The sequence below is a fragment of the Archocentrus centrarchus genome, chromosome 17 (assembly GCF_007364275.1).
Source record: "Archocentrus centrarchus isolate MPI-CPG fArcCen1 chromosome 17, fArcCen1, whole genome shotgun sequence".
Taxonomy (NCBI): domain Eukaryota; kingdom Metazoa; phylum Chordata; class Actinopteri; order Cichliformes; family Cichlidae; genus Archocentrus; species Archocentrus centrarchus.
Genome location: NC_044362.1, coordinates 31,113,479 through 31,127,900, shown reverse-complemented (window position 1 = coordinate 31,127,900; position 14,422 = coordinate 31,113,479). Strand labels below are relative to the sequence as shown.

The window sequence follows — 14,422 nt, the reverse complement described above, 5'->3', positions numbered from 1 at the left end:
AGAAATGAGAGGCATAAATTGAAAACATACAGCTGGATGTTAGAGGTCAAAGGGTCCTTAAGTTTTATGAGAGCTCATGAGGACCAAATGAAAGACACAGATATGTGTTTTTACTCTAATAAACGCTGCCATAAGAAGCTCCCATACAGATACCTGCTGACACACACAGTGAGGGAAGAGCCTTATAAGCTGATTCATAGAGATCACCCTGCCACGCATTACTTGTTCAGACTGAAGAAAGATATATTCTCTGTGTGAGTGTGAACCTGAAATAACACACCTGTTCTGGCACTGTCACTCTACTGCCCCCTTCTGGTCAGAAGGAACCCGTTATGTTCAAATGAAGATTGACTCCAATTTTTCTCGAGCTTGGAGCGATGTGCTGTTTGGTTTCTCTAATGGAAAATTTGTTTTTCAACTCAGATAACCTCTGTGTACTTCTTTGGTATGTAATTGTAATTTTCTAGTACAAAGACCAAGTCTGCAAAGTAGAACAGAAATTTCTTTCTAGGTTGTGTCTAAGGCCATGACGCACTTATTATCAGGCTGAAGTTACATGGTGGTGGGAAACTGAACTCCCCACAGCTAACAGAACAAGACTGTATCAACACAATGACTATAAAGGAACTGTGGTTATTTTGCTCTTTGGTCAATGCTGGTGCAAAGACTGTTCGTGCTGTATTGATCCCTTTGCAAAGGTTATACTCTTACTTTCAATAAATCATCATAAAATCAGTTTGGTTTCAGGGCTCAACTCATTTTTCCACAACAGTTCCCACGATGTCAAAAGTCACAAACAAAAAGAACTTTATGTTATAAATCTGATAATATTTTAGGTAAATATCACACACATAAAGCTAAATTTAGTCATTGGAATCCCTCTTTTTTAACATTTCAAAGGAAACTGAACAGGACATCAAAAGCATTTCTGATTCACTTCATAAGAAAGATATTAAAACTCATCATTTGTGTTCCTTATTTGATATATTTATTTGTAACCTCCTGGCTGATGTTATCCTTATCTGTTCAAATGTATATTAATAACTGTTTGTATGTTGGTGATTTTATTTTTCAAAACATTTATTTTAAAAAATCCTTCAAACCCAAAATAACCTGTTAAATTATTGACATTTTTTCCAGTTTGTGTAACAAAACTTCTTTATTGGGTGAGTGGATTTAAAAAAGTGAAAGAAAACTTGAGTCAATTCTCTCTAATGAAGCTGTTTGAATGAATTTTTTGAAAGGTCACAGACTGACTGATGAATGTTGTTCTGCTCTAAACATGAACTCTGACCTTTGTGGTGTTTCAGGAGGAAAACTGCTTCAGTTATTCTCTCAGATTAGTTTCACATTTTCAGATCTGAGTGAGATCCTGGAATGAAGACAGAAGAAAAGACTTTGTTCAAACTTGGATTTATTAGAATAACCTTCAGTTTGTTCACACATTAAAAATTCAACACAATCAATGATCGAATTCCTCGTAATCATTAAAATCATGCTTATAGATTCTTGTTTCTGGATTCTGAAAGAAAATCTGCCAAACAGATAAATGTAAATGTAATTATAGGTTTCTGTACAAATGTACAAAGTGATGAGAACAAAATCTGTGTGATAAAGGAAGGTCTGCTGATTTCTCTGTTAAGGCCCATGAAAAGGAAGAAAAACTGAGATACAGATTTAAACCCACAACAATATGAAAGACTTCAGTCTATTTCAGCTTAATGAACTTAGCAGAGTCTTCATAATCATAAAAACAAAGTCCAGCATAGAGCGGCTGAGTGAATGTGGTCTGGACTCTGTGGAGCAGAGTCATGGTTTCAGAGACGCTGTAGAAGGACAGAATACCTGCTCTGTGATCCAGGTACACTCCTACTCTGGAGGACCGAGGACCTGAGACAGGAGTTCGGATGTTGTTGTACAAAAATGTAAAAATGTTGTTGTTACAATCTAATGCCCAAGACTTGTCATTATATCCAAAAGAACATTCATTCCCTGCTCTGCTGATATTCTTGTATGCGACTGCTCCATAAACTCCTCCTCTCCACTCCACCTCCCAGTAACAACGTCCAGTCAGACTCTCTCTGCTCAGGACCTGAAACCAAAAAGTGAATCTGTCTGGATGATCAGAATAAAACCATTGTTTTATTCTGTTTTATTCAGAGCAACCTTGTCCAGATCAAAAACAGAACATGGTGACTTTGGTCATGATTTAATTGTACGTATTGTGGCCGAACCTCCAAGATAAGATGAACTGAGACAGAGAAGTTAGTCATCACTTTCTGATCTGTTGCTTTCTGTCTAATGTATTATTTAATTGTTTATTATTTGGTTGATTCACTGTTCAATAATTAACTTACTGTAGTTTACTTTTAAACATTTGTCATTTTATTCATCGAGTAAAAAATAATCCCTAACAACTCCCGCCTTTTTCACGCTGTTCAGGTGTGAAACTAATTTAATACCCCCGTAGTTATTAACCTTTTGATTAAAAACTAAAAACGACTTCCGGTTAAGCACCTGATGGGGTAGGACGCATCTCTCTGAGCACCCGCAACAATTAGGAAAAATTAAGTTAATTCAGGCACAGTTTTGGTATTCTTCCCCCTCTTCCTTGGTGTGTGTGTGTGTGTGTGTGTGTGTGTGTGTGTGTGTGTGTGTGTGTGTGTGTGTGTGTGTGTGTGTGTGTGTGTGTGTGTGTGTGTGTGTTTTTCCCATACGTACATTAGAACTGGTCCTGGGTGAGGGTGAGGACAAAGAACAGTTCAGAAGACCACTATGTCTGTAACAACGAGGGAACAATTTACCCTGCCGAGATAGAATTACCGGGGCCCCACCCTGGAGCCAGGCCTGGGGAGGGAGCACGAGGGAGAGCGTCTGGTGGCTGGGCATTAGCCCATGGTGCCCGGCCGGGCACAGCCCGAAGAGGTTACATGGGCCCGCCCTCCTGTAGGCCCGCCACTCGCAGGAGTTGTCGTAGGGTCGGGTGCAGTGTGTGTCGGGCGGTGGCCGAAGGTGGAGGCCCTGGCAGACCTATCCCCGGCTATCAAGACTGGCTGTTGAGACATGGAATGTCACTTCTCTGTTGGGGAAGGAGCCTGAGCTAGTGCGTGAGGTTGAGAGATACCAGCTAGATATAGTTGGGCTCACCTCAACGCATGGTCTGGGCTCTGGAACCAGTCTCCTGGAGAGGGGCTATACTCTGTTCCAGTCTGGAGTTGCCCTCGATGAGAGGCGGTGAGCTGGGGTGGGTATTCTTGTATCCCCTTGGCTTGCTGCCTGCACGTCGGAGTTTTCACCGGTGGACGAGAGAGTTGTTTCCCTGCGCCTTCAGGTCCCTCTGGATGAGCTGGAGGAGGTGGCTGGGGAGAGGGAAAACTGGGCTTCTCTGCTTAGGCTCCTGCCCCTATGACCCGGCCCAGTATAAGCAGAAGAGAATGGATGGATGGATGGATGGATATATATTCTTCTTTTACACCCAAGTTAACGAGCGTATTGGGCGACAAGGTTCCTCGATCGATCACGGTCTGCGGCGAGGGTTGCAGCTTCATCCCAAGAGACGTTGAGGGTTTTGAGGTCGTCTATGAAGGTCTGGTGAGCCTTGGATGTCGCCTGCTTCGTCGGCCTCCTGGTGGAACCCATGTGAAAGCCTTCTTTGGGATTCGGCTGTCATCCATACGTATGATGTGGCCAGTAAGTTTTAGACAGTGGCAGGCAATGATCACACTGAGGCTGGACAGCTTGTTTCGTTGCAGCATCTCTTCGTTGGTGATGTGGTCAAAGTATCGGATCTTCAGTATTCTCCTAAGGCAACGCTGAAGAAATACGTCCACCTTGCGCGTAATACTGGCCGATGCGTTCCATGTTTCAGAGGCGTAAATCGCCACTGGAATGATGATCGAGGTGTATAAGCGAAGTTTGATGTTGAGCGAAATGATCAGATATTTTGCATTTGTTGGAAAACAACTGAGGCCTTGCCAATATGGTTCTTAACGTCAGTCTCTGCATCTCCATCCCATCCGATTATGCTGCTGAGGTATGTGAACCTCTCCACTTCCTCAAGGTCTTGCCAACCGATCATGATCTTGAGCACACACACACACACACACACACGTATGAATATATATACATATATTTTAAATTCCACCTCGCCCCTACGTGTGTTTTTTTTGCCCTCCAAGCTCGGGTCCTCTACCAGAGGTCAGTATCTTAGCTGTTCCCAGGATTGCTGTCATGGCTGGTGTGGCAGGCAGGGCAGAGGGGACCTCAAAGCAGGATGTAAGGCGAGAGCAGATTTGTATTTAACTTTTATTGAAAATGAACACAAAGGGACAAGGCTGGACAGAGACCAACTACACGACGACTAAATACTTTAAACTCGAAACTCAAAACACACAGCATGACAAAGGACAAACACAAGAGCAGACAATAAATGCACAAAGACTAATGTGGGGAGTAACAACAGGTGGGATGACAGCTGACCACAATTACACAGACGAAACAAGGGGAAGCAAAATTAAACACAACACACAAGGAGCACGAGACTTACAAAATAAAACAGGAAGTGACCAAGCATAGCACACACGTAGACCTAACACAGAAAACCTGACAGAGGGAATCAAACATTACACAAGGAAACAATGGGAAGGGAAACTAAACACAGAAGGGCCAAGACACGGGAACAAAACAGACAGGAAGATAAATGAAGAGAAACCTGAACACTGCTCAAAAATATAAAGGGAACACTTAAACAACACAATATAACACCAAGTAAATCAAACTGCTGTGAAATCAAACTGTCCACTTAGGAAGCAACACTGATTGGCAATCAATTTCACATGCTGTTGTACAAATGGAATAGACAACAGGTGGAAATTATTGGCAATCAGCAAGACACACTCAATAAAGGAGTGCTTCTGCAGGTGGGGACCACAGACCACTTCTCAGTACCTATGCTTTCTGGCTGTTGTTTTGGTCACTTTTGAATGTTGGTGATGCTTTCACACTCGTGGTAGCATGAGACAGAGTCTACAACCCAAACGAGTGGCTCAGGTAGTGCAGCTCATCCAGGATGGCACATCAATGCAAGCTGTGGCAAGAAGGTTTGCTGTGTCTGTCAGCGTAGTGTCCAGAGGCTGGAGGTGCTACTAGGAGACAGGCCAGTACACCAGGAGACGTGGAGGAGGCCGTAGGAGTGCAACAATCCAGCAGCAGGACCGTTACCTCTGCCTTTGTGCAAGGAGGAACAGGAGGAGCACTGCCAGAGCCCTGCAAAACAACCTCCAGTAGGCCACAAATGTGCATGTGTCTGCACAAACGGTTAGAAACCGACTCCATGAGGATGGTATGAGGGCCTCTACAGATGGGGGTTGTGCTCACAGCCCAACACCGTGCAGGGCGCTTGGCATTTGCCAGAGAACACCAGGATTGGCAAATTCGCCACTGGCGCCCTGTGCTCTTCACAGATGAAAGCAGGTTCACACTGAGCACATGTGACAGACGTGACAGAGTCTGGAGATGCCGTGGAGAGCGATCTGCTGCTGCAACATCCTTCAGCATGACCAATTTGACAGTGGGTCAGTAATGTGTGGGGTGGCATTTCTTTGGAGGGCCGCACAGCCCTCCATGTGCTCACCAGAGGTAGCATGACTGCCATTAGTTACCGAGATGAGATCCTCAGACCCCTTGTGAGACCATATGCTGGTGCGGTTGGCCCTGGGTTCCTCCTAATGCAGGACAATGCTAGACCTCATGTGGCTGGAGTGTGTCAGCAATTCCTGCAAGATGAAGGCATTGAAGCTATGGACTGGCCCGCCCGTTCCCCAGACCTGAATCCGATTGAGCACATCTGGGACATCATGTCTCGCTCCATCCACCAACGTCACGTTGCACCACAGACTGTCCAGGAGTTGGCGCATGCTTTAGTCCAGGTCTGGGAGGAGATCCCTCAGGAGACCATCCGCCACCTCATCAGGAGCATGCCCAGGCGTTGTAGGGAGGTCATACAGGCACGTGGAGGCCACACACAATACTGAGCCTCATTTTGACTGGTTTTAAGGACATTACATCAAAGTTGGATCAGCCTGTAGTGTGTTTTTCCACTTTAATTTTGTGTGACTCCAATTCCAGGCCTCCATTGGTTAATAAATTTGATTTCCATTGATGATTTTTGTGTGATTTTGTTGTCAGCACATTCAACTTTGTACAGAACAAAGTTTTCACTGAGAATATTTCATTCATTCAGATTGTGGATGTGTTATTTGAATGTTCCCTTTATTTTTTTGAGCAGTGTACAAATAACTAAATAGACAGAACACCCAAACAACAAGCACAAGAAACACCCAAAAAATACAACAAAACAAAACTACACAAAAAGGAACTCAACCCATTGGGCCACCGGCCCACAACCATGACAACTGAGCTCTTCTGGACAGAGATCTCAGAGGTCATTCCAGGAATCTGTTGGAACCATTCTCTCAGTTTGGGGGTCACTGCCCCGAGTGTTCCGATTACCACAGCGACCAGCGTTACCTTCACCTTCCACATCCTTTCCAGCTCCTCTCTGAGTCCTTGGTATTTATCGAGCTTCTCTTGTTCCTTCTTCTTGATGTTGCCCCACTTGGTATTGGGACCTTTTTCTTTGTTTGTCCATCACTACGATGTCTGGTTGCTTAGCCATCACAAGTTTGTCTGGCTGTATCTGGAAGTCCCACAGGATCATAGCTCTGTTGTTTTTAACCACCCTTGGGGGCATATCTTATTTTGACCTCGGGACTTCCAGGTCATTCTCGGCACAGACGTTCCTGTATACTATGCTGGCCACTTGGTTATGGTGTACCATGTATGCCCTGCCTGCTAGCATCTTGCACCCTGCTGTTATGTGCTGGATTGTCTCAAGGGCATCTCTACACAGCCTGCACCTGGGGTCTTGCCTGTTGTGGTAGACCATACTCTCTGCACATACTTGGAGGTTGCAGCTTTCCTAGTGGCCTCTTGGTTCCCATTTTTTGTGGGATTCCAAGGTACTTGTAGCTGTCCTCACTGTCTGCAATGTTGCCTTTTAGTAGTGCAACCCCCTTAGCTCTGACTACTTTTCCTCCCTTGGTTACCATCCGATTACACTTCTCCAGTCGGAATGACATTCCGATATCATTGCTGTAGATCCTGGTGGTGTGGATCAGTGATTCGAAGTCCTCAGGAGTCAGCTGAATGGGAAGAACAAGATCTGGGCTATCAACACCTACACCCTGCCAGTTGTCAGATACCCTGCTGGGATAAAAAGCCGGCCAAAGAAGGAAATAGAAGCCACTGATGTCAAGACAAGAAAGCTCCTTACCATGCATGGAGAGTGTCACCCCGAATCCAGCACCCTGAGACTGTACGCTAAGCGGAAGGAAGGTGGGCGAGGACTAGTGAGTTTCAGAACCACTATCCTGGATGAAACAACCAAGACCATCAATACATCAGGAAGATAGCCACAAAGGATCATGTGCTTAGTGAGTACCTCAGGCAGTGAAACCCGAGAACGAAGACAAGGAAGAACAGGAACCATCATGAAAGGACAGGCCTCTGCAGGGAGCGTATTGGGCGACAAGGTTCCTCGAAGAAGTGGCTGACAGAGAAAATTCCTACCAATGGCTGGACAAAGCTGGACTAACAGGCAGCACAAAGGCACTAATCATGGAAGTGCAGGAACAAGCTCTAAGCACAAGATATATAGAGGCTGGGGTCAACCACACCAGGCAAGACCCCGGGCGCAGGCTGTGCAGAGATGCCCCTGGACAATCCAGCACATTTGCTGAGGGGCTTCACCATGGGCCCAAAGCAGAGCCACTGTTTCATGAGCCGCTGTCTGTAATTGGTTCCTATCCGGAGGGCCAGAAATAAGTGACAGGGTGGGGCAGATTGACTGACTTGAAGGGGACCCACCTCGAAGTCTTTTGCTATCTGGGTGGTTACTTGTCAAAGAGTCCTGTCTTCATTCCTAAGTACATTTCATAACAGAGACATGGACATTCACATTCTCATACTCACTCACGCAAACAAACACACAAGAGAACAAAAGTGACTTGTGTAGTAATGTTTTCTCACCTATGTGTATTTTTAGGTACTGGTTGTTCTTTGTTGTTTTTTGTATGTTCTTTCCTTTTCTTTGTTACAGGTGCAGCAGTTGGTGAGTCGTGTTTTCTACTTGTGCTCTGTATTCTTGTTCTTATCTTCATCTTCCTATTTTCTCTTTTTACTTTCCAGCCACAATATATGTACACTCATGAACAATAACACAAATGTAGATATAAAAAAAATAAAATGACAATCAAGAGGAGGCCTATAGAGAATCTATACAAAAGCAAATATTTTTGGTACAACAGTGCGTTCAGATCATGATTCTGATTGCAAAACCTGTCAGACAAGACAGGCTTAAAATTTCTTTTTGAAAGATCACAGACTGAAGAAACTTGTTTTCCTCTAAACATGAACTCTGACCTTTGTGGTGTTTCAGGAGGAAAACTGCTTCAGTTATTCTCTCAGATTAGTTTCACATTTTCAGATCTGAGTGAGATCCTGGAATGAAGACAGAAGAAAAGACTTTGTTCAAACTTGGATTTATTAGAATAACCTTCAGTTTGTTCACACATTAAAAATTCAACACAATCAATGATCGAATTCCTCGTAATCATTAAAATCGTGGTTATAGATTCTTGTTTCTGGATTCTGAAAAAAATCTGCCAAACAGATAAATGTAAATGTAATTATAGATTTCTGTACAAATGTACAAAGTGATGAGAACAAAATCTGTGTGATAAAGGAAGGTCTGCTGATTTCTCTGTTAAGGCCCATGAAAAGGAAGAAAAACTGAGATACAGATTTAAACCCACAACAATATGAAAGACTTCAGTCTATTTCAGCTTAATGAACTCAGCAGATTTTCCAAAATAATGGTAAGGCAACACTCCAGCATAGAGCGGCTGAGTGAATGTGGTCTGGACTCTGTGGAGCAGAGTCATGGTTTCAGAGACGCTGTAGAAGGACAGAATACCTGCTCTGTGATCCAGGTACACTCCTACTCTGGAGGACCCAGGACCTGAGAAAAGAGTTCGGATGTTGTTGTACCAAAATGTAAATTTCTTGTTGTCACAATGTAATGCCCAAGATTTGTCATTACCTCCAAACCAACATTGAATTCCATTCCCTGCTCTGCTGATATTCTTGTATGCGACTGCTACACAAACTCTCCCTCTCAACTCCACCTCCCAGTAACAACGTCCAGTCAGACTCTCTCTGCTCAGGACCTGCCACCAATAAGTGAATCTGTCTGGATGATCAGAATAAGACTGATGTTGATTCATTGCTGTTACTTTTCTTCTCCCCTCTGATAATAACAGCCATCTGTTTGCTGTGTTTGGATCCAGTGTGATTTCCTGTGAATATTTTAAGAATTCAGCTCTGGTCTTTGGTTCTGGTGGATCTGACAGTAAAACATCCACTTCAGTGACTGTCAGTGAGATGTTTCTCCATCCCTCTCTCAGGATGTCCTGTAGTTTCTCTCTGAGCTCTGACACAGCTGCTGTCACATCCTCAAAGTGTCTCAGAGGACTGATATTGATGCTGGATGAGTGTGTAGACTCACTGAGTGCTGACAGTGAGGGGTAGTTGTGTAGAAACTGGATGTGATCCTCTGTGTGTGAGAGCTGCTTCAGCTCAGCGTCTTTCCTCTTCAGCTCAGTGATCTCCTGCTCCAGCTTCTCCTGAAGCTCTTTGACTCGACTCACTTCAGCTTCCTGCTGGGATCTGATCTGCTGCTTCACATCAGAGCTTCTTTTCTGGATCACACGGATCAGCTCAGTGAAGATCTTCTCACTGTGCTCCACTGTTTTATCAGCAGACTGATTGATGGCCTCCACCTCCTGTTGAAGCAGCTTCACATCTTTCTCTCTGTCCTGGATTCTCTGCTGGATGTTTAGTCGACTCACCTCGAGCTCTCTCTGCCTCTCAGTCCTTTCTGCTGCAGCTGAGACTGTGTCGTGGCCTTTATGTTCATCCACAGAGCAGAGATAACAGATACTCTGCTGATCAGTACGGCAGAACATCTTCATCACCTCATCATGACGAGAGCAGATGTTCTCCTGGACCTTCTTGGAGGGCTCCACCAGCTTGTGTTTCTTTAATGGAGGTGAATCATAATGAGGCTGAAGGTGTTCCTCACAGAAAGATGCCAGACAGACCAAACAGGACTTCACTGCCTTCATTTTTCTCCCAGTGCAGACATCACAGGCCACATCTTCAGGTCCAGCATAGCAGTGATCAGCAGGAGCAGCTTGGAGTCCAGTCTTCTTCAGCTCCTCCACTAAATCTGCTAACATGGTGTTTTTCACCAGGACAGGCCTCGGTGTGAAGGTCTGTCTGCACTGAGGGCAGCTGTAGATTCTCTTCTCTTCTACATCCCAGCAGCCTTTAATACAGTTCATGCAGTAGCTGTGTCCACAGGAAATAGTCACCGGATCCTTCAGTAGATCCAAACAGATCGAACAGCAGATTCTTGTTTGGTCCATTCCTTGCGACGCCATTTCTCCCTCTCTCAGTGACTGTCTGATAGTTGAACTTTCTTTCTCTGAACAGAAACAGCCTCTGTGCTCTGAAGGGAAACAGATCTCTGCTCTTGTTCCCCTCCTACAGTAAATGAGGCTCACCAACAACTGCATTTACATCATGTTGTTTAGACCCATCCTTATCCAGACAGATCAGTGAAGGGAGGTACTAAAGAAATCTCCTGACAGACTGATAAAGGGCCCTGTACAAGATGTAGGGCACGTTCTTTTAACAGCATGCGATAACACGTCTGGTCAAGTTAAACTTGTTGTGACACTTGACACAACACCCTTATGTATGTGTGTGTGTGTGTATGTATATGCGTATTTTTATATGATTTGATTACAACCCTTTTAAAATATAGCTGATATAACCAGAATTTTTACTCAGAATAAAGATCTTCTTTGTGTACTTGATGTTTTTTCCTTTTCATGCATTAGAGTAGAATATTATTTGAAAGCTTGATTTTGGTTCTGTGCTTTTTTTGGTTTTGACCTGTTTTTAGTGACGATTTGCCTAATCCGGCCCCTGGCCTAAAATTATTTTGTTGTGAAGTTTCTTTGAATTTTCAGTTAGTGTCTACCCCTTCCCCTTCTACCCCTTCACAAAAAAAAAAAAAAAAAAAAATTTGCAATATTGTTTGGTAAATTACTTTAAATGAATCAGGGGTCTAAAATGTCAACGTGTGAAATTAAGGATTATTGGAATTAATTAAAACTCCTTTTCGGTGCTCTGTGAAATTGTGTATGTTGTTATGTGTGCTTCAACTGTGGCTCAACACATCACCATTATGTCGGGCGGACATTATAACATACAGACGGCACGAACTCCTACATATAGGAGCACAAAGTGAGCAGGCGGTTATGGCTGACTTCCTCCACTCTCACAACATCCCGGTGGACATCGCCAGACCACCTGGCTCTTTGTGGTTCATCATCCCTGTGAGGGGGGGGTCGCAGACGGAGACGGCGCAGAGAAAGGAGGCAGAAAAGAGGCGGCAGAGCTGGCGTTTTGGAGAGGCTACGTAAACGGCCTCATAGACCTCCGTTACCCAGTGTTTTCCTCGCCAATGTAAGATCACTCCCGAATAAAATGGATGAGTTGAGACTGCTGGTGGCTACAAACAGGACCGTGAAGGACTGCTGCGTTTTGCTCTTCACTGAGACCTGGCTTCATTCATCCATTCCTGATGCAGCCATCGAGCTAGCCGGCAGGACAACGCACCGGCATGACAGAATGCGGACCTCCGGTAAGAGCAGAGGAGGGGGTGTGTGCTTGTATGTAAACAACAGCTGGTGTACAGACAGTATGACTGTGAACAGCCACTGCTCTCCGGACCTGGAGTACATGACTGTTAAATGCAGGCCCATCTATCTGCCCCGTGAGTTTACAGCTGTTTTGATCACTGTTGTTTATCTTCCCCCTGATGCTAATGCTAACTCGGCTGTTAGTCTCTTACATGACACGGTTTGCAGTCAACAGAGCAGATATCCTGAGGCTGTACACATCATTGCAGGAGACTTTAACCATGTCGATTTAAAGACTGTTCTACCCAAGTTCCATCAGCATGTTAAATGCCCTACAAGAGGGAACAGCACACTGGATAAAGTCTACTCTAACATCAAGCTGGGTTTCAGGGCTGTGCCACTGCCACATCTGGGCCAGTCAGACCATCTGTCCCTGCTTATGATTCCAGCATACACCCCCCTCAGCAAAACTGCTCTTTCTACATCTAAGACTGTTCAGACCTGGCCTGAAGGTGCCTCTCAACAGCTGCAGGACTGCTTTGAAACAACTGACTGGGACGTATTCAAGCACCAGGACCTGGAGCAGTACACCTCGGCTGTTCTGGACTACATCAAGTTCTGCACCGACACTGTAACTGTGGACAAGAATATCCGGGTTTTTCCAAATAGAAAGCCATGGATGAATGGAAAGGTGCAGAGCTTACTCAGAGAGAGGAACATCGCCTTCAGAGCTGGTGATGGGGCGCTTTACAGCGCTGCCAGAGCCAACCTGAAGAGGGGCATCAGGGAGGCCAAGGCTGTGTATAAGAGGAGGATTGAGGACTGTTTCCAGAGCCACGACTTCAGGCAGGTGTGGCAAGGGGTTCGGCATATTTTGAACTACAAACCCAGCCTGTTAGTTGATCAGCGTAACATCAATCTGGCAGAGGAGCTGAACAGCTTCTTTGCACGCTTTGAGGTACAGCAACCAGAGACAGCCATCCAACATCCATCAGCAGGCAGCAGCAGCATCCTCAGGCTGCAAGAGCAAGAGGTGAGGCGTATGCTGGAAATTGTGAACCCCAGGAAAGCTGTGGGGCCCGATGGTGTCTCTGGACGGATACTGAAGGTCTGTGCGGCTCAGCTGGCTGGTATTTTTACCAGCATTTTTAACCAGTCCCTGAGCCAGGCTGCTGTCCCTTCCTGCCTGAAGTCCTCCATTATCGTCCCCATCCCCAAGAAGAACACTATCAGAGGTTTGAATGACTACAGGCCAGTAGCACTCACACCAATTGTTATGAAGTGCTTTGAAAAGCTTGTCCGGGCTCACGTCATCTCCAGTCTCTCCCCCAGACTAGACCCCCACCAGTTTGCCTACAGAGCCAACCGGTCCACAGAGGACGCCATTGCCACGGCCCTCCACTCTGCCTTCTCTCACCTGGAGCAGGGGGGGAACTACGCTCGGCTGCTCTTTGTGGACTTCAGCTCGGCGTTTAACACCATCCTTCCTGGCAGACTGGTGACTAAACTGTCAGATCTGGGGATACCACGCTCCACCTGTCTTTGGATCAAGGACTTCCTGACAGACCGTTCCCAGAGGGTAAGAGTAGGTCCCCACCTCTCTTCAGCCATCAGCCTCAGCACCGGCTCTCCACAGGGCTGTGTGCTGAGTCCCCTACTCTTCACCCTCTACACACATGACTGCACCTCCATACATGCCAGTAACTGCATCATTAAGTTTGCGGATGACACCACTGTGGTGGGGCTCATATCAGGCGGGGATGAGTCAGCATACCGGGACGAGGTGCAGCGGCTGTCAAGGTGGTGCAGTGAGAATAACTTGATCCTGAACACCACTAAGACAAAGGAGATGGTAGTAGACTTTAGGAGGACAACACATGTCATTCAACCTCTGTTCATCGAGGGGGATGAAGTGGAGCTGGTTTCAGATTTTAGGTTCCTGGGAGTACATCTGCAGGATGATTTGACCTGGAGTATCAATACGACCAGCATTGTCAGGAAGGCCCAACAGAGACTGCATTTCCTGAGGGTTCTTAGGAGCAACCATCTGACCCAGAATCTGCTGGTGTCCTTCTACCGTTGCTCTGTAGAGAGCATCCTGACCTACTGTCTGTGCGTGTGGTTCAACAGCTGCACAGCAGCAGACAGGAAAACACTCCAGCGAATCATCAACACGGCTCAAAAGATCATAGGCTGTCCCCTGCCCTCCCTCCAGGAACTGTTCAATGCCCGCTGCCAGAGGAGGGCACAGAACATCCTCCAGGACCCCTCACACCCTGGACACTCCTTGTTTCAGCTACTGCCATCAGGCAGACGTTTCAGGACAATGAAGGCCAGAACAAACAGACTGAGGAACAGCTTTTATGCCAGGGCTATCATTGAACTGAACTCTGTGTGGTTTGGACAGTGATGTGGGGTGGTAGTGCTGACTGTGTGCGTGCGTTGGTGTGTATTGGGGCTAGATTCGTCTGTTAATTTACTATTGTGCACTGTATTTTAGTAATCATTTTTATCACTCATATTTTTATTATTTTATTATTTATTGTCTGAGGCACCTAGAAAGGAATGCATTTTAAATTTCGTTGTGCAAC

General features: G+C 45.5%; 1 protein-coding gene across 1 annotated transcript; it reads right to left on the bottom strand.

Annotated features, from left to right (window-relative positions):
- Positions 1–8,894: 8,894 nt before the first annotated feature.
- LOC115795640 (tripartite motif-containing protein 16-like) lies at positions 8,895–10,575 on the bottom strand. The gene has a single exon (XM_030751635.1). The coding sequence runs from the start codon at positions 10,560–10,562 to the stop codon at positions 8,895–8,897; it is 1,668 nt and encodes a 555-aa protein (XP_030607495.1). The 5' UTR covers positions 10,563–10,575.
- Between the last annotated feature and the right edge of the window lie 3,847 nt (positions 10,576–14,422).

What these genes read in the sequence shown, in the direction of transcription:
- LOC115795640 (XM_030751635.1), bottom strand. Translation starts at nt 10,562, where the DNA reads ATGGCGTCGCAAGGAATGGACCAAACAAGAATCTGCTGTTCGATCTGT.